At 43.5% G+C, this 27,347-nt stretch overlaps 1 protein-coding gene across 6 annotated transcripts in view; it reads left to right on the top strand.

Moving 5' to 3' along the window:
* nfatc1 (nuclear factor of activated T cells 1) overlaps nucleotides 1-27,347 on the top strand; it is a 262,217-nt gene that overhangs the window by 61,234 nt on the left and 173,636 nt on the right. For all 6 annotated transcript variants that reach the window (XM_068032472.1, XM_068032470.1, XM_068032471.1 and 3 more), the window contains 2 exons: nucleotides 4,997-5,199; nucleotides 13,341-13,513. In XM_068032472.1, the coding sequence (XP_067888573.1) occupies nucleotides 4,997-5,199; nucleotides 13,341-13,513 (376 nt within the window). The remainder of the gene's footprint in view (nucleotides 1-4,996; nucleotides 5,200-13,340; nucleotides 13,514-27,347) is intronic.

Raw genomic sequence — 27,347 nt, 5'->3', positions numbered from 1 at the left:
TCGAGGAGGTGACTAAGATGTGTAGATGAGGATAAAGCAGTTGATGTAGTCTACATGGACTTCAGTAAGGCTTTGATAAGGTCCCACATGGGAGATTGGTTAAGAAGTTAAGAGACCATGGGATCCAGGGCAATTTGGCAAATTGAATCCAAAATTGGCTTAGTGGCAGGAGGCAGAGGGTGATGGTCGAGGATAGTTTTTGCAATTGGAAGCCTCTGATCAGTGGTGCACCGCGGGGATCGGTGCTAGGACCCTTGCTCTTTGTAGTGTACTTTAATGATTTAGACGTGAATATAGAAGGTATGATCAGTAAGTTTGCAGATGACAAAAAAATTGGTGCTGTCGTAAATAGTGAGGAGGAAAGCCTTAGATTACAGGACAATATAGATGGGCTGGTAAGATGGGCGGAGCTGTGGCAAATGGAATTTAATCCTGAGAAGTGTGAGGTGATGCATTTTGGTAGGACTAACAAGGCAAGGGAATATACAATGGATGGTAGGACCCTAGGAAGTACAAAGGGTCAGAAGGACCTTGGTGTACTTGTCCATAGATCACTGAAGGCAGCAGCGCAGGTAGATAAGGTAGTTAGGAAGGCATATGGGATACTTGCCTTTATTAGCCGAGGCATAGAATATAAGAGCAGGGAGGTTATGATGGAGTTGTATAAAATGCTAGTTAGGCCACAGCTGGAGTATTGTGTACAGTTCTGGGCACCACACTATAGGAAGGATGTGATTGCACTGGAGAGGGTGCAGAGGAGATTCACCAGGATGTTGCCTGGGCTGGAGCATTTCAGCTATGAAGAGAGACTGGATAGACTAGGTTGTTTTCCTTAGAGCAGAGAAGACTGAGGGGAGATATGATTGAGGTATACAAAATTATGAGGGGCATTGATAGGTTAGATAGGAAGCAACTTTTTCCCTTAGCGGAGGTATCAATAACCAGGGGGCATTGATTTAACATAAGGGGCAGGAGGTTTAGTGTGGATTTGAGGGAAAAAAATTTCACCCAGAGGGTGGTTGGAACCTGGAATGCACTGCCTGAGTGGGTGGTAGAGGCAGGAACCCTCACTACATTTAAGAAGTATTTAGATGAGCACTTGAAATGCCATAGAATACAAGGCTACGGGCCAAGTGCTGGAAAATGGGATTAGAATAGATCAGCTTGATGGCCAGTGCGGACACGGTGGGCCGAAGGGTCTGTTTCTGTGCTGTATAACTCTAGCACTCTATTTCAACAGTATCTATAGTTGAAAAGTACTGCATTGACTGTAATTTCCTACATTGTAACAGTAAATACCCTTCAGAAATACTTCATTGGCTGTGAAGTTCTTGGGGATGTTCTGAGGTCATGATAGGCACTATATAAATGCAAGCTTTTTTTCATGGCTTCACTTGTGAGAGATGGCAATGTGTATCTAGATGTTGCTACTCAGGTCACCTTACACTACTGTGTTCAAGTAATTGCTCAGTATGGTCTGTCCGCACCACCACTCTGTTTAAACTTAGGTGTACTGAGGTCTGTATCCCGCTGTAGAAAGGAAGAGCACTGATCATATTGGATGTCCGCTATGTATCACTGACTCTTCATCAACTCTTGCTATTGCTTACTCTTCATCACCAATGTTTGGAGCCATACCCTGTGATTCTTTTTCCTCCTCATTGTCTCCTTCCAATGTCTGTGTATCTGTGGATGTGGTTCATTCGAGGGTGAGTGATGACTGTTGGTGTTCCGACAAGGGTTATTTTTCAGTTTTGGCAGGTACCTGGCTAATTTTCCTTGATTTGTGACAAGTGCAGGTACCACATTACCTGTTTTATTATACACTTGAGTACAATCACAGCGTTGACAGGTTGATGCAGTATAGCATGCAAATCCAAAAATTTGAATTGCTTTGTGTACACCAAAAGCTCTGTGCTGCCCTCCATAGATGCTAGGTTTTTCAAGCTTCCCACCCAAATAACTCAACAATAGCTTGCTCATACAACCTCCCAGTCCACCACCTCTACTAGCCTGCATCCTTCTACTGTATGCTAGGTTGCCTTTAAGCAGGATAGATTGGGATTCAGTTCTTTGGCCCTTGGAAATTACTTCCTGCAGTAGTTTCTATTTCCCATCATGGCATGTAGAATGTAATTTGCATAACTGCTAATTTCACTTCTATTTTCTTGCTGCTGTCTTAGTAACAGTTCCCCGTATTAGTGCTTTTTTGCATATATGGTTCACAACTCAAGGTCATATTTGTCCTCTATTACATTTACACTAATATTCATACTTTCCCTTTGCGCTGTACTTTAAGTCATATGATTTGATCTTGTTTCCCCCCCGCCACCCCCACCTCAAATGCTTTTAGTTGTTAGAACTTGGTTAACCATTACTCCCACACGTGCCTCTTCCCCACGACTTTGGGCTATCTTTATAAAACACCACCTTGCATTTATAAAGTGCCTTTAATGGAGTAAAATGTCTCAAGGAGCATGATCAAACAAAACTTGACCCCTGGCCAAATAAGGAGATATTAGGACAGGTGACCAAAGACTTGATGAAAGGGGGAGGCAGAGAGGCATAGGAAGGGAATTCCAGAGCTTAGGGCCAAGACAGCTGAAAGCACCTTCCACTTGGTAAATATCCCCACAAAACGCCATTCGAGTCCATGAGGACTTACTGCATCTGACCACTAAAACAAGACATTCCCTGATGCAAATCTGTGTTTAATGATGTTGGCTGCCCAATTAATTATTATGGCGGAGAATTGCAATTGGTGGTTATTTTTTGAATTCTCCATTTTTAGAAAGCTATGGATTTTTCTTCCCATCATGTCCTGCAAGTTGCCAAGGCTCCTTCGACAGTAGCTCCCAAGCCTGCAATCTCTGCCAACTGAAAGGAAAAGGGCAGCAGGTACATTGGAACATCATTCTCTCTAAGTCACACACCATCTCAACTTGTTCACATATTGCTGTTCCTTCATTGTCCCTTGGTCAAGATCCTGGAACTGCCTACCTAACAGCACATGGACTGTGTGGTTCAAGAAGGCAGCCCACCACCACCTTCTCAGGCGCAACTAGAGATGGGAGATAAATGCCAACCTTGTCAGCAATGCCCATATCCTGAGAGTGATTTTTAAAAAAAAACTGATTTGAAGCCTGGGCAACTCTATGGCACTATAAACATTTCATCTATCTGAATAACAATTTATTTATTCCACAATTATTGAGTTATTTGTTAGAAAATTTGAACATTTATGGGCAATAGAGGCTTCAGGCTCTAAATGCCTTTTAATGAGGACACCACCCCTCCCCCATCCATCCCCATTCTCATTCGCATCCCCTCCCCCTCGGAGACGGGAAGACACCTGCACGGTTTTTTGTGCTGTGCTAATTGCTTTGGCAGCGGCATAAGGCCCTTAATTGGGATTAATTGCCCAGTTAAGGGCTTCAATTGGCAGCAGCGTGTGAAGGCCATTCAAAGGCCTTCCCTCCCCAGACTAAGTTTTGGCGAAGGTGGGAAGGTGATGGGTCAAGCCACCATCTCACCTGATTTTATGCTCTTCCTGTCTTCAAACCTGCTGCGGGGGAGAGCATAAAACTCCCCCCATCTTTTTTGTGTTGTTAATTGAGGGATAAATATTGGCCAGGACACCAGGGATGACTCCCCTGCTCTTCTTTGATCTAGCACCATGGGATCTTTTATGTCCATCGGCAACAGGGTCTTGATTCAATATCTCATCCGAAAGACAGCACCTCCAACTGTGCAGCATTCCCTCACTACTATACTGGAGTATCAGCCTTGATTATTTTTTTTTTCGATTAGAGATACAGCACTGAAACAGGCCCTTCAGCCCACCGAGTCTGTGCCGACCATCAACCACCCATTTATACTAACCCTACACTAATCCCATATTCCTACCAAACATCCCCACCTGTCCCTATATTGCCCTACCACCTACCTATACTAGTGACAATTTATATTGGCCAATTTACCTATCAACCAAGTCTTTTGGCTTGTGGGAGGAAACCGGAGCACCCGGAGAAAACCCACGCAGACACAGGGAGAACTTGCAAACTCCACACAGGCAGTACCCGGAATCGAACCCGGGTCCCTGGAGCTGTGAGGCTGCAGTGCTAACCACTGCGCCACTGTGCCGCCCACATTATCGCGCTCAAATTCTGTCGCGGGACTTGAACCAATAACCTTCTGACGCAGAGGTGAGAATATTACCAACTGAGTCACAGCTGACACTTTTAAGGGATTGCATCAGGTGTCCAGCAGGTTTATAGGCACTACTTGTTGGAATTAATAGATAAGCATGAGACTGTAGGAAGAGTACCTTTTGAAAGGATTTGTGAAACCAATCATCTTGCCTCTGTTTGGGACCTTTGACAAATGACTCCATAGCTGCCTCAAAGAAGTGGCTAGAACTAAGAATTAACAGTGCTTGGCTGTTACGGTTACTGAAAAATGCGACTTGTTTATTCGTTAGTGGGATGTGGGCGTCACTGGCTAGGCTAGCATTTATTGCCCTTGAACTGAATGGCTTGGTAGGCCATTTCAGAGGGCATTTAAGAGCCAACCACATTCCTATGGGTCCAGAGTCAAATGCAGGCCAGGCGAAGTAAGGACAGCAGATTTTCTTCCCTAAAGGACAGTAGTGAACCAGATGGATTTTTACAATAATCGATAATGGTTTCGTGGTCACCATTAGACTCGCTTTTTAAGCTCCGGATTTATGAATTGAATTCAAAGTTTACCATCTGTCGTGATGGGGATTGAACCCATGTCCCCAGAGTATTAGCGTGGGCTTTGGATTACTAGTCCAGTGACATTAACACTACGCCACCACCTCCCGTTACTTAGCAGCTGTCTCCCATACTTAACAGCTGTCAATAATTTTCTTGCCTGGTCTTGGCTCCAGCCTGTAAACAAAAAAAAATTAAATTGGTTTTTAACGCTGTATGTTGTATAATGTCTCGTGAGACTTTTTCTGTTTAATTGCCAGCTCCACGGCTACATGGAAAGCGAACCTCTCACTCTACAGCTGTTTATTGGGACAGCAGACGATCGCCTGTTGCGACCACATGCCTTCTACCAGGTCCATCGAATCACTGGAAAGACGGTTTCCACAAGCAGCCATGAAAGCATCATCAACAGCACCAAGGTGCTGGAGATTCCACTGCTACCAGAAAACAACATGAGAGCAAAGTAAGCCTCCTTTCAAACACCTCTATAAAAAGAAATCCTCTGTTCACAGTTTCCACCAGTTTGGTGGAATTGTAACAGTACAGTTATAACCTAGAAGATTACCATTATGAAATAAAATGCTTATTTCATTTTATTTTGAAGCTAAATTGATTCGCCCCTTGCCTAATTCCATGTTGCATCATTTGCAGATTCTTATCCAAACATAAGTGAACCCTTTAACTTAACTAAGAATCTCTTACAAAGATGACAACATAGATGGTGTTCTATAACATTGTCTTTGGGAGTAGTATATCGGCATAGATATATAAAAGAAGCCATTATCTGCAAAACCAAGACATTCTGCAGCTACCAGAAGGCAATCTGAGGGGTGATTTTCTCTGTCCTTTGTAGTGAAATCATCAACAGGTTCTTTATGCAATACTTATAATCCTGCTGCAGATAGCAAACAGAAAATCTTCCCACTCTAACTCCAATTTACATGTCAGCCATAGCTCAGTGGTAGCACACTTGCCTTTATGTCAGAAGATTTTGGGCTCAGCCCCTACTGCAGAGACTTGAGCACAAAATCTAGGCTGACACTTCAGTGCAGTATTGAGGTAATGCTGCACTGTCAGAGTTAGTCGTCTTTTGGATGTGATGTTAAACTGAAACCCTGTCTGCCCTCTCAGTGGACATAAAAGTTCCCATAGCACTATTTTGGTAAAGAACAGGGGAATCCTCACCAGTTCCAGGCCAATACCTACCCCTCAACTAACATCACTAAAAACAGATTCTCTGGTCTTTATCATACTGCTGTTTGTGGGAGCTTGCTGTGTGCAAATTGGCTGCCGCATTTCCTCCATTGCAACAGTGATTACACTCCAAAATTAGTTAGTTGGCTGCAAAGCACTGTGACACATCCCAAGATTGTGAAAGATGCTATAGAAATGCAAGTCTGTCTTTCTTTAGCTAGATAGTTTAACACATATGCCAGAAAAATATGTTGCTCGCTGGTAAAATGCATATGCTCAATGTGTTCATGTAAAACTGCTTTCCCTGCTATTTTAGCTCAAGTGTTACCTATTTAAAATAAGTGGCTTAACACCATTGCTGATACAGAGAAAGGCGTGTCCAATTAACACATTAAATATTCTTGCATTAATATCCCCCGCTATAACTTAGTGTGTAGTGTTTTAAATAGTGAATGCTTTTGTTTATATTCTTAGTTTATTATGTCAGATGATGGTGCCAAAAATCAAGCCTTGCTAAATATTGTCAAGTATTAAAATAGTTCTCCCCAGGTTTACTGTAAAATATTTGGAATATTCCACCCGTTATATGTATCTGAACATTTGAACTTTTGTAATTTCTTTAATGTTGCTATAAAATAATTTCAGGGGGCTCTTTTTGATCCTGATATAATTAATTTTCTTGCAGTAGTTGTATTGGTTACACAAAGCCATATTCATTTACACTGGGGGAAAATAGATGTGTCATTGGTGGCCCTTCAGTCCAAAATATGGAATGAGCTTTAGTCTATTGTTGCCAACATATTACTGAATCAGTGAACTAATGTCAAGCTGCAAGTCAGACTAGGAAAAAGTGGTAAATGGAACAACTGTTGAAAAGACATTGAATTGTACATATTTTGCCATTATCCTTTTATTTTGTTAGTTATGGCAGGAGCTCAGTTATTGTTTTACAAGGTTAGATGGGTAAGGTGTGATTTGATCGAAGTTTTCAAGATATTAAGGGGAACAGTTAGGCTAGATAGAGAGAAACTATTTCTGCTGGTTGGGGAGTCTGGGACTACGGGGTATAGTCTAAAAGGTGGAGCTAGAGCTTTCAGGAGTGAAATTAGGAAATAACTGCTACACACAAAGCATGGTAGAAGTTTGGAACTCGCTTCCACAAACAGTAATTGATGCTAGATCAATTGTTAATTTTAATTCTGAGATTGATAGATTTTTGTTATCCATAGGAACATAGGACTAAGGAGCAGGAGGAGGCCATTCGGCCCTTCGAGCCTGCTCTGCCATTCGATAAGATCATGGCTGATCTGGTTGTGGTCTCAACTCCGCTTTTTTGTCTGCCCCCTATAACCCTTGACTCCCTTGTCTATCAAAAATCTATCTAACTCAGCCTTGAATAAATTCAATGGCCCAGCTTCCACTGCTTTCTGGGGAAGAGAATTCCACAGACTGATGACCTTTTGAGAAAAAAAATTCTCATCTCTGTCTTAAAAGGGAGACTTCTTATTCTTAAACTGTGTCCCCCAGTTCTAGTCTCCCCCACAAGAGGAAACATCCTCCCAGTATCCACTCTATCAGATCCCCTGAGGATCTTGTATGTTTCAATAAGATCACCTCTCATTCTTCTAAACTCCAATGGGTATAGGTCCAACATGTTCAACCTTTCTTCATAGGATAAGCCCTTCATCCCCAGAATTAGTCAAGTGAACCTTCTCTGAACTGTTCCTAATGCAATTATATCCTTTTTCAAATAAGGAGACCAAAACTGTACACTGCACTTGAGATGTGGTCTGACCAAGGCCCTGTGCAGCTGCAGTAAAACGTCCCTACTTTTATACTCGATTCCCCTTGCAATAAATGCCAACTTTCCATTTGCCTTCCTAATCACTTGCTGTACCTGCAAACTAACTTTTTGTGATTCATGTACCAGGGCACCCAGATCCCTCTGTACCACTGAGTTCTGCAATCTCTCTCTGTTTAAATAGTGTGCAGCTTTTCTATACTTCCTGCCAAAGTGGACAAGTTCACAGTTCCCCACTTATACTCCACCTGTCAAATTTTTGCCCACTCACTTAACCTATCTATATCCTTTTGTAAACTCTTAACCTCCTCTTGACAGCTTACTCTCCTACCTATCTTGGTGTCATCCGCAAATTTAGCTACCATACATTCAGTCCCTTCATCCAAGTCATTGATGCAGATTGTAAGTAGTTGAGGCCCCAGCACCGATCCTTGTGGCACTTCACTAGTTACAGCTTGCCAACCCAAAAAAGATGCATTTATCCTTGCTCTCTGCTTCCTGTTAGCTAACCAGTCCTTTATCCATGCTAATATATTACACCCTACACCATGTGCTCTTATCTTGTGCAGTAATCTTTGATGTGGCACCTTATCAAATGCCTTTTGGAAATCTAAGTATACCGCATTTACCGGTTCCCCTTTATCCCCCTTACTTGTTACTTCCTTGAATAACTAATAAATTAGTTAAACACGATTTCCCTTTCACACAACTGTGTTGACTCTGTCTGATCCCATTATAATTTTCTAAGTATCCTGCTATAACCTCCTTAATAATGGCTTCTAGTAATTTCCCTAAAACAGATGTTGGGCCAGCTGGCCTATAGTTTCCTGCTTTCTGTCTCCCTCCTTTCTTGAGTAAAGGTGTTACATTTGCTATTTTCCAATCCGCTGGGACCCTTCCAGAATCTAAGGAGTTTGGGAAGATTATAACCAAAGCCTCTACTATCTCTGCAGCCACTTCTTTTAAGACCCTAGGATGCAGGCCATCTGGTCCTGGAGACTAGTCAGCCTTTAGGTCCAATAGTTTTCCCAGTACCTTTTCCCTGGTGATGGTGATTGTTCTAAGTTCCTCCCTCCCTTTCACCTCTTGATTTTCAAGTATCTTTGGCAGATTTTCTAAGTCTTCTGCAGTGAAGACAGGCACAAAACACCTGTTCAGTGCCTCCCCATTTCCTTGTTTTCCATTATCAATGCCTCAAACTTACTTTCCAGAGGACCAACTCTAACTTTAGATACTCTTTTTCTATTTAAATACTTGTAGAAACTCTTTGGGGGGAATTTTCTGCTGGTGGCGGGGGTCTCGCCATCAGGGGAAACCGACGCCAGGATCCCTGCGTCACCTCTTGTACGGAAGACACTTAACTGGACAGCGGCGGGCCTTCCATAGATGTGAGGACCCTGTCAGCGGAAGTCCTGGCCTTGCAGAGTTGTCAGCCAGTCAAAAGCTGGCAACTGCAGTGCCATTGCCGAGGTGGTGGCTGCTGTTGTAGCTGCAGCAACCAGGCACTGAGGAGTGGCACTGGAACCAGGCTTAAGATAGGTCAGGGCAGGGAGGGGAGGAAGGGGGTCGGCAGCAAGGGCAGGAGGGTGCCCCCCCCTTCCTACTGCCGTGCCACTAATTCAGGCACTAAGTGCCTTTGAACAAGGGACCTCCCCCACCCCCCTCCCCATCCCAGAGCTGGGAAGCAGCCTATACAGTTTTTGGTGCCATGCTTCCCATGCGGTGAGAGACTGCCCGTCACACGGGTAATTGTGGCTGTGGCAGGAAGAGGACCTTAATTAGGGATTAATTACCCAGTTAAGGGCCTCAGTTGGTAGCGGGGCGGGAAGGCGATTCTCAGGCCTTCCTGCCCCGGACTAAATTTCGGCGGAGGTGGGATGTTGGCAAGGTCCCACCCCTTAAGCCTCCTAACCCGCTACGGGGGAGAGCATAAAATTCCACCCTTACTATCTGTTTTCTATTACTAGCTTGTTTTCTCTCATGCTCTACTTTCTCCATCAATTTTTTTTTGTCATTCTTTGCCGATTCTTAAAATCTGTCCATTCTTCTGACCTGCTACTAATCTTTGCAGATTTGTGCAGTGTCTCTTCTGATTTGATACTATCCTTAACTTCCTTATTTAGCCACAGATGATGCATCCTTCTCAAAGAACCTTTCTTTCTCACTGGAATGAATCGTTGCTGAGAGTTTTAAATATCTCCTTTAAAAGTCTGTGACGGCATCTCTCCTGTCCTACCTTTTAACCTAGTTTCCCAGTTCACTTTAGCTAGCTCTGCCTTCATACCCTTGTAATAACCTTTATTTATGTTTAAAAGACTAGGCTTAGACCCACACTTCTCCCTTTCATGAAATTCTATCATGTTATGATCATTGTTGCCTAGAGGCTTCTTTACCATGAGGTTATTGATAAATCTTGTCTCATTGCACATTACCAGTTCTAGAATAGCCTGCTCCCTAGATGGCTCTAGAAAGTACTGCACTAAGAAATTGTCCCGAATACACTGTATTAACTTATTTTCCAGGCTACCTTTGCCAATCTGATTCGCCCAATCTACATGTAGATTATGGTCACCTATGACTATTGTAGTGCCTTTCTTACACGCCCCATTTATTTCTTCCTGTATACTCTGTCCTCCAGTGTAGCTACTGTTATGGGGCCTATGAGCTACTCCCACGTGCCCTCTTAATTTTCCTATTTCTTATCACTACTCAAACTGATTCAACATCTTGTTCTTCCGAGCTAAGGTCAACTTTTGCTACTGTATTAATGGCATCCTTATTAACAAAGCTACCCCACCAGCTTTTCCTAGCTTCCTGTCTTTTCATAATGCCAAATACCCTTCAATTTTCAGGTCCCAGCCTTGGTCACTTTGCAAGCATGTCTCTGTAATGGGTATCAGTTCATACGTATTTATTTCTAACTGTGCTAACAATTCATCCATTTTGTTATGAATGCTGTATGCATTCAGATACAGAGCCTTTAACTCTCTTTTTACTAGTTTTGCAACCTTTGGCCTTATCTGCTGGTGCAGTCTTATGTTTGTACACACTGTCCCTTCCTGCCACACTCTGGCTATCATTACCCAAATCACTCTGCTCTATTACCTCATTGATTCCCTTTGAATTACCACATCTCCTCTCACATGATCCCTCCCCCCCCCACTATTTAGTTTAAAGTGCTCTCTACTGCCCTAGTTATATGACTCACCAGAACACTGGTCCCAGCATGGTTCAGGTGAAGACTGTCCCAATGGTAGAACTCCCACTTTCCCCAGTACTGGTGCCAGTGTCCCATGAATCGGAACCCATTTTTCCCACACCAATCTTTGAGCCACGCATTTAACTCTCTAATTTTATTTTCCTACGCCAATTTGTTTGTGGCTCAGGTAATAATCCAGAGATTATTACCTTTGAGGTTCTGCTTTGTAATTTAGCCCCTAGCTGCTCATACTCCCTATGCAGAAGCTCTTTCCTAGTCCTATCTATGTCGTTGGTACCCACATGGACCACAACAACTGCAAGTTCCTCTTTAGCCCTGAGCAGCTGTCCTGAACCCTGGCACCAGGCAAGCAACACAGCCTTCTGGACTCTCGTTCTTGGCCGTAGAGAACTGTGTCTATCCCCCTAACTATACTGTCTCCTACTACCACTACTTCCTATGTACTCTCCCCCCTCCCAGATGCATCGCAGTATTTGTAGCTCGACCTCCAGCTCATCTGCTCTGTGCTGAAGCTCCTCAAGCCGTAGCCACTTACTACAGATGTGGTTGTCGTGGATCATATTGGTGTCCACGAACTCCCACATACTGCAGCTGCAACACATCACCTACCCTGCCATCCTGATCGTGTTTTAAATAACTAATTATTTTCTTAATTTTTTTAAATTAATGCCTCTCCTCACCAGCACTGACTATAACTAATTTAAACCTTGGTAATATAATAAACCTGACTGCTTAAAAATGAAACAAAACAGTAGACTCAGCTTCCTACTTCCCTTCTGCTGGCGTGTCTTAATTAATTAGTAGGTAGCTTAATTAAATTTTAATTTTATACTTTTCTAATTTCCAGCTATTAACACACATACCCTGACAGCAGTGCACTAACCTAGCTATTTCCAGATACTTCCTAACAGCAGTTACTCACCAACCAGTCACAGTCTCAAGGTTGCCCTCTATCTCTGGGAAACAACTTGCGTCTTCCACAGCTACTGGCGGCTGAAAAAGGAGCACCTCTTGCCCCCTCTGCACCGAATTGCCACCTTCACACTCTGGTTGCGTTTCACTCAGGTGAAGTCTCCTCGCCATGTACCCCTTACTCCAAAGATGTTAAGGGATGTGGAACAAAACTGGGTATATGGAGTTAGGCTACAGATGAGCTGTTATCTCATTGAATGGCAGAATAGGCTTGAGGGGCTAAATGGCTTCCTCTTGTACCTATGTACTCACTGAATGGTAAAGTGCAAGGACTGTTGCATGTCTACAAAATGTTATAATCGCCAGATGCAATTATCCCACTGTATTTTCCTAGAACTTGAGTGTAACACAATTTTCGATATGCTGGGGTCTCACAGTAGCATGCAATCTTCAGCAATACACCCTGAAACCGCCCTTCAAGCAATATTTGCTTCTTTATGTTCGATTTTTGTCACAGTTTAGCTGTGTATTTTCTAAATGAAGCTTTGATCTAGCTGGTTTTCCAATATTGTGGAAATAGTCCCTTTGCTTCTGTTGGTCTAACTCAACCTTTTTAAAAGCCTATCTGGTCTATAAGTGATATATCATGCCACGTGGCCATCAGTTTCTATATTTTTAGTTTTACCATCTCTCTCAATGGCCCAGCTGTGGCTCTAGTAAGATGGCCTTTATCCCTATTATCTGGATGCCCTTGTTTATAATTTGCACTAATAACAATGAGCATTAAAAGTACAATGTTATTATAGTACAAATCCAAAGAAAATGTTCACCATTTGATTACTTGCCTTTATCCAACATAACTTCCGATTCAGTTGAAATGTCTGTGTCAAATTGGCACAGTGTTTATTATTGTGCTGCAAATCCATTCTCCGTTTTGATCTCGAGCGCAATCTTCTGAATTGGAGAAATTCATTATCCCTTCAGACAAACTGCTTTTCCACAAGATCTGTTTTTTTTTAGCTCTGAAAGAGTCAAAACCAACACTTCTGGAAAATCTAAACAGTTAGCTTTCTTGTATCCCTTGTAGAATGCTTCCCGAACAAAATGGTAATACTTTGAGTGCAAATCTAAATTAGAAATAGTGTCCAGATGTGGAACTTCTCATCAAAAATAGAGGATAGCTTTCTCTAAATACAGTAGGGACCAAAGATATATTTTAGAGGGAGACAAAATCAATTTGCATATACAAGATGAGTTTGGTTGTCAGTTAATTGATTCAAAGCTCTCACTATTGAGCAAAGCAGTTCCTTGCATCAATAAAACCAGATAGCATTTAGAATCACAGACGTGATTTGAATGGTAAGGTCAGGAGACAAACAATTCAGTTTCTGTCACATTTATTATTGCTGGAAATTTTTTTTAGGTATAGAAATCTGTCCCTAACATAACAGCAAATGATTCTTTTGTCACCCAACAGTATTGATTGTGCTGGGATACTGAAACTTAGGAATTCTGATATTGAACTGAGAAAAGGCGAGACTGACATTGGAAGGAAGAATACAAGAGTGAGGCTGGTCTTTCGTGTACATATTCCACAACCCAACGGTAGAACTGTTTCTCTGCAAGTTTCATCAAACCCTATTGAGTGCTGTAAGTATAATTCACTTAGTGTTTTTGACAAATTAGCAGCTGGAAACACCCTGGGAGTTCTCCTGATCACCCACCATAACCCACACCATAGGTTGAAGATCAGCAGAAATCTCGAGGAAAAGGCCTTTATCTCTGGGATTTCAATCAGTCTTCTGCTGAAATTCTGGCAGGCGATTGGGGGAAATCTCCAGGTGTACATTCTTAACGCATCTAATTTATTATTCTGCGTCGGTGTGTGTGTCAAAGCAATCCCTTTGTTCGTCTAGTTACCATTGGTCTCCTCAAGGCGTCCAGCGACTATACAGAAAAATCAGTCAGTTGACCTGTTGTCACCAATTCTACACTGAGCTGGGCACTAGAAGGAGAATGAGGTTACAGGGCAAATTCATTGCTACCACTGGAGGGCTGTAATCAAGTGAGTGCAGGTCAGAAACAGAGCTGCAATATTACAGCATTGACTTTCCAACTCGTCCTCCCTTTGAGCGTGGCTTTCCACTCAGAGCATGGGAGCACTGCATTTACCTCCTTCAGTAGGGTGCTTGACATTCGCTCAGTTGCATCCCATAATAGTACAACTGAGACTCCGAGCTCTGCAGAGTACGACGTGGCGAATGGGCATGTTCAAGCAAAACACATTTCAGTTCTATACATTGTTTGATGCCCATGTTTGTATTTTGCACATTAATGCTTTAGAAGGGGCTAGAAAGCTTGCACAATAAAAAAGTTTGTACACACTGTTCCATTTGCATTGCTTGTATTGAGAATTGTAACCTTACCACTTCCTCCAGACAGGCTGGTGAAAATGAGCCTGTCGACAGCTGTTCACGCATAATACCACTATGGAGCATTTACATTGCTGCACAGCATGTGAGATGAAATTAACAAAGGAAATTGTTTGTCTCTATTTTCTGTCTACAAAATTTACTGATACAAACAGAACTTCTGCACAGGGCTGTGACACAAGCACCAATGTCAGTATTGTCCATCTCCAAGTACTTACCCAAACACCATACAGCTTAAAAAAAAAACTTATGCCTTTCCCCTTCAATGTTCTTGCTCTCCTGAAGCCAGCTACAATCTCCCCTAAGAGTATATTCTGCACATATGAACCTAGAGTGGTTCTGGATTATTCGCCCATGTGATTTAGTACAACTGAACATGATCCTGTCTGTACATGCACACTTCTTAGCGTGGTACCATATGGGAGTGGAAACCTGTGCTGAGCTTTCCCATCCTAGCCCTGGAGCTGCTAAAGTCAATTACACCATCTCAGTTTGACTGGATGGTGTCAATCTAAATCAGTACAGCCTCATGATGGAATCTGAAACATAACTGTATGTGGCTGAGCACGACACTAGGCAACAAGCCATCAGAGAAACTGAGATGCATAAAATTTCTCATGCCAGCAGCTTTGTTCAGCTGAACACAAAAGTAATGCTATCGTGAAGAAATACTTCACCTAATTTTGAGCTGGGTGTAGAATTCATTGCCCTTTTACGTTATACATTAATTTGCCTACATTTAGCAAGACTACAGTGTGTAGTTGTGTATATTGAGATTGACTGAATGCAGATGCTTTGTGTGTGGCATCTGATACTGAGTAATACCACCCATTGAATCTAATTTTACCAAGATAGTTTCTCAGTTGTCTATCTTAGCAGAATACTCTAGCAGATGGTACAATTGACACTGATATTCTACACCGTTGGTTCATTCTTGCATGTACCAGGCCTTCATACAAAGCATACAAAACCTATAGTTGTGTATAGCACTTCTCTACTCAGTCCCTTTCTTTCTTAGTACACGATTTCACACAACATGCACATGATTTTATTTTACACAACACAAAACATGCAGGGCAGGATTTTCTGTTTTGGGTTGGGACCCTGACATTGGGGTCAAATGCGGGTCCTGCCCTGCACCATATTGGGAGCAGTCACCTGACATGAATTTTGTATGAATTGGCCAATTAGTGGCCAGAGGGCGCAATTGCTGTCCAATAAAGGACAGCTGGCGGGCTCTCGAAGCTGGAAGGCCCTCCAGCACGGAAGGAGCATCAGCCTGCCGTTGCAGGTAAAGGAGAAAGAGGGCACCTCTATCTTGAGGTGCCCTCTCAGCAACTTAAAGAGAATTTGAAATAAAAATTGGTCAGAGCTGCCAGGCCACCATTGTAGAGGGGGACCCCCTTCACAGGGCAGCATGTAGCCACAGTCTTGGCCAGGTAGACAGGAGGGGCCTCAGAAGCACCCTGGAGTGTTGTTCCTCCATGGTCTGCCGCTGGGAGGCTGCCTCCATACAGCAGCTGTGATCCCGATGCCGCGGGTGGCCCGCAGGCCAACTGGATTTTTCTGATAACTGGCCTGAATCGACCGTTAAATTATGTTAACACGCTACCCGCCGTTTGCGGGCGGTTGCCATTCCGTCCCTGATCTGGCCTCTGGGAAAATGGCTCGGGAGCAGGATGGTGCCAGCAAACAGGCATGTCGGCCAGCAGCGCAAAATTACGTGCCCGCTCACCATATCGGAGTGAAAATCCTACCCACAATTTTATACATCACCCAGCAAGTTTAATCTCTTGACAATTTGAGTGAAGGGTACTGAGTGACACAATGGGTCAGGCACTGACCTCCCCTCTCTGGGACATGGATTCAAATCTAATGCTGACTGATGGGATGAGATCCTCCTCTGGCTACAAACAGCATGTAAAAAAGATGAACAAGAACAGACCAACTGGACTATCAGGCTCTCCTATTTAATCATAGCACAATGGAGCATCATAATCCCACGCAGACGCTTTTAGTTCATGCTTTGTTTGTGGCCTCTGGTAGGTCATCCACCACCAGCCACATAATCTCCTGGAATGACAAAATGAATCAGATTTAATGAAAAAACCCTAGGCTAATTCATGGAAAATGAAACTGGGACACTTTTTCTTTGACCCCTAAAAGGTGATCAAAATGAGCTCCGTAGAAAAAGAAAATTGAGATAATTGACTTCAGTGACCAGCAGACACATCATCCAATACTCTACCTTCTTTTTCTATGCTGTGCTATCAGTTACAGCCAGAAACCTGACCTCCTCCATTTTCGAATGCTTGCAGCGAGTCCCATATTCCTGTTACTTGCTTTCAAATCCTTGCCCCTCCCTCTCTCTCTGTAATCTCCTCCAGCCCCACAACCCTCCAAGATATCTGCGCCCCTTTAATTCGGCTTCTTGTGCATCCCTGATTTTAATGGCTCCACCACTGGTGGCCATGCCTTCAGCTTCCTGGGCCCCCAAGCTTTGGAATTCCCTCCCCACATCTCTCCACCTCACTTTCCTCCTTTAAGACACTCCTTGAAACCTATCTCTTTAAACAAGCTCTTGGTCATTTGCCCTAATATCTCCTTTTTTAGCTCAGTGTCATACTTTGTTTTATAATGCTCCTGTGAAGTGCCTGGGGATGCTTTATTCCGTTAAAGGCACTATATAAATATAAGTTGTTGTTGTCCTATCTAACCTTGTTTTTGCTTATGGACCTTGTAAACACATGTCCCTTGATACTCTTTAACCTATCTAATTCAAATATATGGACAGAATTTAGTCTCATTTTTATTTTAAAGATGTCAGTTGTAGTATAAGGGTCTGAAAGGGTTAATCTTGAGCGAGTGTAATGAATACCTCCTACCATGATGATGTAAGAGATCACATGTGAGAGAGACTTGAAGAGAGATGCAGCATGGCTTTGGAGCAGCCACACAGACTAGTGCGGTTGTACTTAGTTATAATGTAATAAATGTTAATGTTAATTCTAATTACTCCAGAATAAAGAATCTCTCTAAGCTAGATTAACTAAGGTGCCAGCATACCAGACAAACGTACAATATGATGATCAGTGGTGAGATCGAGAACAATGGGGTTTCTTACCTCAGAAGAAGAATTTGAAGCAATTATTTGAAAAGGGCTGATCTGGAAAAAGTGCCAAAGCTGCAGGACTCGGGAAGCGGCTGTCGACAAGCTCTAGAGCTCCAGACACAGAGTCGGGGTATCGGTGGTAGAAAACCAATCAGGCAAGCGCAGGCTTCAAGTCGGCGAGCCAAGCAACAATCGAAGATCTGGTGAGCAAACCTGCAAATACTCGATTCTCTATGAGAAGGGAATTAAAGGAGTATAGCAATAACACTATAAAATGGAGTTTAATACAAGAAGGAAATTAATCCTTAGTCTAGCAGTGAGATTTTAAAGGCAGAAACGTTAGCCAAAGCAGGAATCAGCGTGGAGCTGAAAAGCGCAGGAAACGTCCGATATTGGAGGGAAAACCTTGAAAGTGAAAATAATGCAAATTGAAGCAATGGAGCTTAAATTCTCAATTCCAGAGAGGTTTGGACACAATGGAAGGACCAAATCAAACCCAAAATTGGTCACTCTGGTGAAAAAGGTTTCTCAAATACAGAATTGCTTCCAAATTGGACAGCCAGTCTGAAGCAGAGTGAGTAAACACATTGTTTTTCTTTTTATTCGTTCAGGGGATGTGGGCATCACTGGCTAGCCCAGCATTTATTGCCCATCCCTAATTGCCCGTGAGAAGATGGTGGTGAGTTGCCTTCTTGAACCGCTGCAGCCCATGGGGTGCAGGTACACCAACAGTGCTTTTAGGGATGGAGTTCCAGGAGTTTGACCCAGCAACAGTGAAGGACAGCAGATTTTCTTCCCTAAAGGACATGAGTGAACCAGAAGGGTTTTAACAATGATCGACAATAGTTTTATAGATACAACTCGACCAGTTTTTAATTCCAGATTCATTAACTGAATTCAAATCCCACCTTCTGTCATGGTGGGATGCAAGCCTATGTCCCCAGAGCATTACCCTAGGGGTCTGGGTTACTAGTCTAGTGACATTACCACTATGCCACTGCCTCCCCCATCAGTCTACTCCCGATCACCAGCAAAGTGATGGAAGGGGTCTTCGACAGTGCTATCAAGCGGCATTTGCTCAGCAAAAAGTGCTCACTGACACTCAGTTTGGATTCCGTCAAGGCCACTCAGCTCCTGACCTCGTTACAGCGTTGGTCCAAACATGGTCAAAAGAGCTGAACTCCAGAGATGAGGTGAGAGTGACTGCCCTTGACATCAAGGTAGCATTTTTTTTTATTCATTCATGGGATGTGGGCGTCGGTGGCCAGGCCAGCATTTATTGCCCATCCCTAATTGCCCTTGAGAAGGTGGTGGTGAGTTGCCTTCTTGAACCGCTACAATCCATGTGGGGTTGGTATACCAATAATGCTGTTAGGAAGGGAGTTCCAGGATTTTGACTCAGTGACAGTGAAGGAACGGCGATATAGTTCCAAGTCAGGATGGTGTGTGGCTTGGAGGGGAACTTACAGTTGGTGGTTTTCCCATGCATCTGCTGCCCTAGTCCTTCTAGGTGGTAGAGGTCAGAGGTTTGGAAGGTGCTGTCGAAGGAGCCTTGGTGAGTTGCTGCAGTGCATCTTATAGATGGTACACACAGCTGCCACTGTGTGTCAGTGGTGGAGGGAGTGAATGTTTGTGAATGGGATGTCAGTCAATAGGGTTGCTTTGTTCTGGATGGTGTCGAGCTTCTTGAGTGTTGTTGGAGCTCCACCCATCCAGACAAGTGGAGAGTATTCCATCACACTCCTGACTTGTGCCTTGTAGATGGTGGACAGGAGGTGAGTTACTCACCACATAATTCCCAGCCTCTGACCTGCTTTTGTAGCCGCAGTATTTATGTGGCTGGTCCAGTTCAGTTTCTGGTCACTGGTGACCCCCCCAGGATGTTGATGGTGGGGGATTCAGTGATTGTAATGCCATTGAACGTCAAGGGAAGTTGGTTAGATTCTCTCTTGTTGGAGATGGTCATTGCCTGACACTTGTGTGGTGCAAATGTTACTTCCACTTATCAGCCCAAGCCCGGATGTTGTCCAGGTCTTGCTGCATGTGGACACTGGCTGGAGGAGTCGTGAATGGTACTGAACATTATGTAATCATCAGCGAACATCCCCACTTCGACCTTATGATGGAGAGATGGCCATTGATGAAGCAGCTGAAGATGGTTGGGCGTAGGACGCTGCCCTGAGGAACTCCTGCAGTGATGTCCTGGACTGAGATGATTGACTTTCAACAACCACTACCATCTTCCTTTGTGCTACGTATTACTCCAACCGGCAGAGAGTTTTCCCCCTGATTCCCATTGACTCCAGTTTTGCTAGGGCTCCTTGTCTGTCAAATGCTGCCTTGATATCAAGGGCAGTCACTCTCGCCTCACCTCTTGAGTTCAGCTCTTTTGACAATGTTTGGACCAAGGCTGTAATGAGGTCAGGAGCTGAGTGACCCTGGCGAAACCCAAACTGTGCGTCAGGTTATTGCTCAGGAAGTGCCGATTGGTAGCACTATTGACAACCCCTTCCATCGCTTTGCTGATGATCGGGAGTAGACAGCTAGGATGGTAATTGGCCGGGTTGGATTTGTCCTGCTTTTTATCTACAGGACATACCTGGGCCGTTGTCGACATTGCCGGGTAGATGCCAGTGTTGTAGCTTATATGAACATACGAACAAACATACTGTACTGGAACAGCTTAGCTATGGGTGCAGCTAGTTCTGGAGCACAGGTCTTCAGTACTATTGCCGGAATGTTGTCAGGGCCCATATCTTTTGCATTATCCAGTGCCTTTAGCTGTTTCTTGATATCACGTGGAGTGAATCGGATTGGCTGAACACTGGCATCTGAGATGCTAGGGACCTCAGGAGGAGGCCGAGATGGATCATTCACTCAGCAGTTCTGGCTGAAGATGGATGCAAGTGCTTCAGCTTTGCCTTTTGCACTGATGTGCTGGGCTCTCCCATCAGGATGTTTGTGGAGCCACCTCCTCCTGTCAGTTGTTTAATTGTTCACCACCATTCACGACTGGATGTGGCAGGACTGCAGAGCTTAGATCTGATCTGTTGGTTGTGGGATCGTTTCGCTCTGTCTATTGCATGCTGCTTCTGCTGTTTGGCATGCAGGTAGTCCAATGTTGTAGCTTCACCAGATTGACACCTCATTTTGAGGTATACCTGATGCTGCTCCTGGCTTGCCCTCCTGCACTCTCCATTGAACCTGGGTTGATCCCCCGGCTTGATGGTAATGGTAGAGTGGGGGATGTGCTGGGCCATGATGTTACAGATTGTGTTCTATAGCAAGACAAGGTATTAATGAGACATCTGCCAAATTTCAACTTGCGGAGAAATAAGATTTTAGAAAGAGCAAGATTCAACAGTAGGGTCCAGAAACTGGGTGAAACAGTTAATGCTTTTAACAGTGGCCTATGCAGGCGAGCTGAAGGATGTAAATATGGAGACTTTAAAGCAGAATTAATAAGAGACTGCATTGTTGTAGGTATTGCTGATGAATCCCTATCAGATTTACTGCAGTCTGAAGAAGATCTCATTCTGGATAAAACTATTCAGCTGGTGAGACAAGCAGAGTCCAGAAGAACAACAGAGCATCCTGCGCGGTGAAGAAAGACCTTGGTTGAGGAAACCTCCAGCAACCGTACAGTTCCTTAACCAGAGGGCTGTAAAAGAAGCACCAGAAAAAAGATACACTGGGGGTGGGGGAGGGGGGTGGCGGGTTTGCGGGAAGCAAAAGACATCATTAAACCTTGCCAGCAATGTGGTGCCAAAAGTACCCACAGGCGCGAAAAGTATCCTGCAAACAAAGCAGAATACTTCCACTGTAAGCAAATAGGGCATTTGGTAAAATGTGCCAAACTAAAATGTCTACTCCTGCAAGTTCAAAAGAAAAAACATTCAAGAATAGTGTGATTAACAAAGTTAAACAACCTCATTCAGAAGAGCAACCAAAACACTTTCTTGGTGTGATCAACGATCCTAATCAGGCATTGTATATATGGCAATGGACATACCACTAATTTTAAACTCGACACTGGAGCGAGTGTAATGGTCTTATCAGACAAAGAGCTGTGGTTATCAACGTATTTTCTGCAACCAACAGAAACCCAATTACATAGCCCAGAAGGGGTTGAACTCAAAGTAAAGGAGAAACTACAGGCAACACAGTCCAAGGGAAAGCAAATGTTAGAAATATTGTATGGTTTAAAGATTCAGGAATTCTCTTTAACTAAAAGAGCTCATATTGACCTTCACCTTATAAAGAAAGTAGAAGAAATTAAACAACAATAGTGGCTTTTGGCAAGTCCCATTGGATGAGAAGTCTAGGCTATTGACAATCTTCATTGCTCCATTTGGAAGATTTTGTTTTAACTGTTTGCCATTCAGTATCACGTCAGCACCGGAAATATCGCAGAGAACTATGTTGAATATTCTACAGGGCCTTTAAGGTGTAATATGCCATATGGACAACATCGTAGTTCACAGTGAGTCCAATGAAGAACATAACCTAAGGGTTAAAGCAGTTTTGGATCGGCTGCAGGATGAAGCCTGACACTTAATGAGAATTGCAAATTTCCAAAAACGTCCATTCGTTTTTTAGGACACATTGTCAGCAGTAGCAGCAGAATGGCAAAGACAAGAGCCAAATTTCTACTTCCTATTTCTGTTCAACAGATTCATCAGGCGCAGATGCAAGATGAAGAATGCATCTATGTTCGCCAATATTACAAGCAAGGTTGGCCGCCGCAGAGTCACAGTGGTAAGAGGATGAAAATCTTCTTCCTACACAGAAGACATTTTACCATAGTGGATGGTTTGCTGGTATATGACAAGGGACTGGTAATTCCAGAGTCACTCCGGGTAGATATCTTGGGGAAAAAATACACCAGGGTCATATGCGCATAACTAAGTGCAGAGCACAGGCCCAGGTGTCTGTGTGGTGGCCAAGAATATTGAAGGATATAGATGATTAAGGATGGGCAGTCCTTGCCAGCGATGTCCATATCCCGTGAGAAAATAAACAAATGTGAGGTGGGCGTTGTGGGGTTGGGAAGGGCAGGTGATGAGTGTGGTGGGAGTTACCAGAGGGGCAACCTTTGCTGCCAGGGGCCCTCTATGGGCCATACATTGCCTGTGGAGGAGGCCTCTGCCCCCCCCCCGCCCACCAAAGCCCACAGGGAGGTCACCTTGTTTCACTGGAATTACACCGGGGGTGGGGGGGAGATGCCCTTAAGTGACTACTGATTGACCACTTAAGAGCCTCAATTGGCCTCTGGGTGGGAAGGCTGTCTTCAGCCTTTCCTGCCCCCGACTTAATTGCGGTGCAACGGGTAGGCAATGGGCCCTCCGCCCCCATTACATTTGCTAACTTCCAATCTTCTGGGACCTTTCCAGACCCTAGAAAATTCTGGAAAATCATAACCAGCACATCCACTATCTCTGCTTCTTTTAAAACCCTAGGATGTAGACTAGGGATTTGTTCAGTTTCAGGCCCTCAAGGTTGTCCAATACCCTTCTCTGCTGATACTAATTACCCTAACTTCCTCACACTTTTTAGCCCCTAGGTTACCCTCTATTTCTGGTATGTAACTTTTGACTTCTACTGTGAAGACAGACACAAAATATTTGTTCAATGTCTCTGCCATTTTGGGACAGAGTACAAAGATAAGAATACTTCAGCAAATAGAGTCAGAGAAGAGAAAAATTGTAAAAGGACATCATTAAAGGCTCTTTATCTGAATGCATGCAACATTTGTAACAAGGTAGATGAATTGATGACACAAATAGAAATAAATGGGTATGATCTGATAGCCATTACAGAAACGTGGTTGCAAGGTGACCAAGGCTGGGAACTGAATATTCAGGGGTACTTGACATTTCGGAAGGATAGGCAGAAAGGAAAAGAAGGTGGGGTAACCCTGTTAATAAAAGATGAGATCTGTACGGTAGTGAGAAATGATCTTGGCTCGAAAGATCAAGATGTCGAATCAGTTTGGGTAAGGATATGAAATGGGGGAAGAAGTCACTGTTGAGAGTAGCCCATAGGCCCCCCCAACACTGTGGGATGGAGTATAAATCAAGAAATAATGGGGACTTTTAAGAAAGATACTGCAATAATCGTGGGTGACTTTAAATTTCATATAAATTGGACAAATCAAATTTTCAAACGTAGCCTTGAAGCTGAGGTCATAATTCAGGACAGTTTCTTAAAACAAAACATTGTGGAACCAACCAGGAAACAGGCTATTTTAGATGTGGTAATGTGTAATGAGATAGGATTAGGTAATTATCTCATAGTAAAGGATCCTCTAGGGAAGAATGAACATAAAATTTCACATTCAGTTTGAGGGTGAGAAATGTGGGTCTGAAGTGAGTGGCTTAAATGTAAATAAAAGCAATTACAAAGGTATGAAGACAGCGTTGGCTAAAGTGGACTGTGATCAAAGTTTAAAAGGTAAGATGGTAGATAAGCAGTGGCAGACATTTAAGGAGATATTTCATAATTCTCAACAAAGGTATATTCCATTGAGAAAGAAAGACTCAATGAGAAGGATGGACCATCTGTAGCTAGCTAAGGATGTTAAGGAAGGTATCAAATTGAAAGAAAAGGCATACAATGTTGCAAAGATTAGTAGTAGGCCAGAAGATTGGGAAAATTTTAGTAACCACCAAAGGATGACTTAAAAAAAGGGAGAAAATAGATTGAGAGTAAACTAGCAAGAATGATAAAAACAGACAGTAAGAGCTCCTACACATATATAAAAAGGAAGAGAGCAGTTAAAGTAAGCGTTGGTCCCTTACAGGATGAGATTGGAGAATTAATAATTGGAAAGAAGGAAATGGCAGAAACTTTAAACAAATATTTTTTGTATCCATCTTCACAGTAGAAGACACAAAGTAGTAGAAATTCAGGGGCAAAAGGGAGGAAGGAACTTATCACTAGATTAGGGCAGCACAGTGGCGCAGTGGTTATCACCGCAGCCTCACAGTTCCAGCGACCCGGGTTCGATTCTGGGTACTGCCTGTGCGGAGTTTGCAAGTTCTCCCTGTGACTGCGTGGGTTTCCGCCGGGTGCTCCGGTTTCCTCCCACAGCCAAAGACTTGCAGGTTGATAGGTAAATTGGCCATTGTAGATTGCCCCTAGTGTAGGTGGTAGGGGAATTGAGGGGATGTGGTAGGAATATGGGATTAATGTAGGATTAGTATCAATGGGTGGTTGATGGTTGGCACAGACTCGGTGGGCCGAAGGGCCTGTTTCAGTGCTGTGTCTCTAAATAAATAAATAATAATTTTTAAAAAAGTGCTAGGCAAATTAATGAGACTAAAGGCTGACACGTCCCCTGGAACTGATGGCCTGCCTGAAATCGTCTTCAAAGAAATAGCTTGCAGAGATAGTGGATGCATTAGTTGTAGCCTTCCAAAATTCCCTTGCTTCTGAAAAAGGTCCCAGCAGATTTGAAAACTGCAAATGTAACACCCCTATTCGAGAAAAAAGGGAGACAGAAAGCAGGAAAATATAGGCCTGTTGGCCTAACATTTGTCATTGGGAAAATGCTATAATCCATCATTAAGGAAGTAGTAGCAGGACATTTAGAAAATCATAATACAATCAAGTAGAGTCAACATGGTTTTATGAAAGAAAAATCGTGTCTGGCAAATTTATTGGAGGTCTTAGAGGATGTAACAAGCAGGGTGGATAAAGGGAATCCAGCAGATGTAGTGTATTTGGATTTCCAAAAGGCATTCAATGAGGTGCCACATAAAAATTCAGTGCACAAGAGCCCATGGTGTTGGGCGTAATATGTTAGCATGGATAGAGGATTGACTACCTAACAGAGTTAGGATAAATGAGTCATTTTCAGTTTGGCAAACTAACTAGTGGGGTGGTGCAGGGATCAGTGCTGGTTCCTCAAGTATTTGCAATCAATATTGAAGACAGAGTGTATTGTAGCCAAATTTGCTGATGTTACAAAGATAGGTGGGAAAGCAAGTTGCGAGGAAGACAAAGAGTCTGCAAAAGGATATAAATAAGTGTTAAATGAGTGGGCAAAAATTTGGCAGATGGCGTATAATGTGAGAAAATGTGAGGTTATCCACTTTGATAGAAAGACTTGAAAAGCAAAATGTTATTTAAATGGGGAGAGACTGCAGAATGCTGCAGTACAGAGAGATCTGGGTGTCCTTGTTCATGAAGCACAAAATGTTAGCATGCAGGTATAGTAAGTAATTAGGAAGGCAAATGGAATGTTGGCTTTTATTGCAAGGGGGATGGAGTACAAAAAAACACAAGCCTTATTACAACTGTACAGGATGTTACCGCACCTAGATCACTGTTTACAGTTTTGGTCTCCTTATTAGGAGGGTTATACTTGCATTAGAAGCAGTTCAAAGAGAGTTCAATAGGCTGATGCCTGGGATGAAAGGCTTGTCTTTTGAGGAAAGGTTGAGTAGATTGGAGTCTCGAAGAATGAGAGGTGATTTTAATGAAATCTGTAGGATACTGAGGGGGTTTGACAGGGTAGATGCTGAAATGATGTTTCTCCTTGTGGGGGAATCTGGAACTAGGGAGCACAATTTCAAATAAGGGGTCGGCCATGCAAGATGGAGATGAATTTCTTCTCTCAGAGGATCATGAAACTTTGAAATTCTCTATCTCAGAGAGCTATGGAGGCTGGGTCATTGACTATATTCAAGACTGAGAGAGACAGATTTCTGAACTATAGGGGAGTCAAGGGTTATGGGGAACAGACAGGTAAGTGGAGTTGACACCGAGATCAGATCAGCCATGATCTTGTTGAATGGCAGAGCAGGCTCAAGGGGCCAAATGGCAACTCCTGCTCCTATTTCCGATGTTCTTATGAATTTAGAGGGTTGTGTCATGGATTTAATTGAGGTGTTTAAAAGGATAAAATGATATTTTTAGCATTACTTCCTATTCCTCTATTTCCTTCAGCTGTAACCTTGTGGCGTTGGCCATGAATTTGAGGGGGCTTGTAGAATATAACACCTGGTCCTTTTCCCCACTCAACAGTTTCTATACACATGCTTGACATTACCTACATTCATAACACTACATTTATGTATATTAAATATCTGCCAGGCCAAGTCTCATTTTCCCCATTGCATTTAGATCTGTTTGTAGCCTCTCTGATCCAAAGTCATAACATTTGCACAGATCTTTGTATCATCCAGGAACTTGGAGGGTCCCCGTCACCATCCCGCCTCTGCCAAAATTTAGCCTGGGGTATGGAAAACCATGCGGGCTGCTTCCTGTCTCTGGTGGGGGGGATGGGGGGAGAGGGTGGTGGGTGTCCTCGTCAAATGGCAGTGCCTGAATAAGGGACCTAACATCGACAAGGGCAGGGGGGCCCAATGAGGGTTACTCCCTGCCCTTGCTGACCCCTCTCCACCACCCTGCGACCCCCACCCTGCGAGACCCCACCCGCCCTGACCTACCTGAGGCCTATTTCCAGCGACGCTCTTCGGCCTCCAGTGGGTGCAGCTGCAGCAGCAGCCACCAGCCTCTGATCGGCCGGCAGCTCTGCAAGGGCAGGATTTCTGGTGACGGGGTCCTTAATCCCATGGAAGGCCCGCAGCTGTCCACCTGATTGGCACTAAATTGGGCAGGCCTTCCACAGAAGAGGTGGCGCGGGGATCTCAGCATTGGTTTCCCTGGACATCGAGAACCCTGCCGCCAGGATCAAATTACCCCCCTTGGAGTGGATGAAATGCTAATTAATAAAACGATTAATATTTTAGTCCTTCTATTTTTGATTTTGGACACTTTTGTAGTGTAGTAAAAAAAAACAGCTGATGGTGAGCATTTTGCCAGAAATCACTTAAGTTGTGGAGTGAAGATGCTTCAACTGTTTGATTCAAAATGATTTGCATTGTTGGTGTGAAGAGGTGATATGGGACTAAGGGATTTATAAATGTCATTG

This window comes from Heterodontus francisci, chromosome 5, assembly GCF_036365525.1.
Source record: "Heterodontus francisci isolate sHetFra1 chromosome 5, sHetFra1.hap1, whole genome shotgun sequence".
In the NCBI taxonomy this organism is placed as follows: Eukaryota; Metazoa; Chordata; class Chondrichthyes; order Heterodontiformes; family Heterodontidae; genus Heterodontus; species Heterodontus francisci.
Note: the sequence above shows the minus strand (reverse complement) of the source record. Positions and strands in the feature narration are given on the sequence as shown.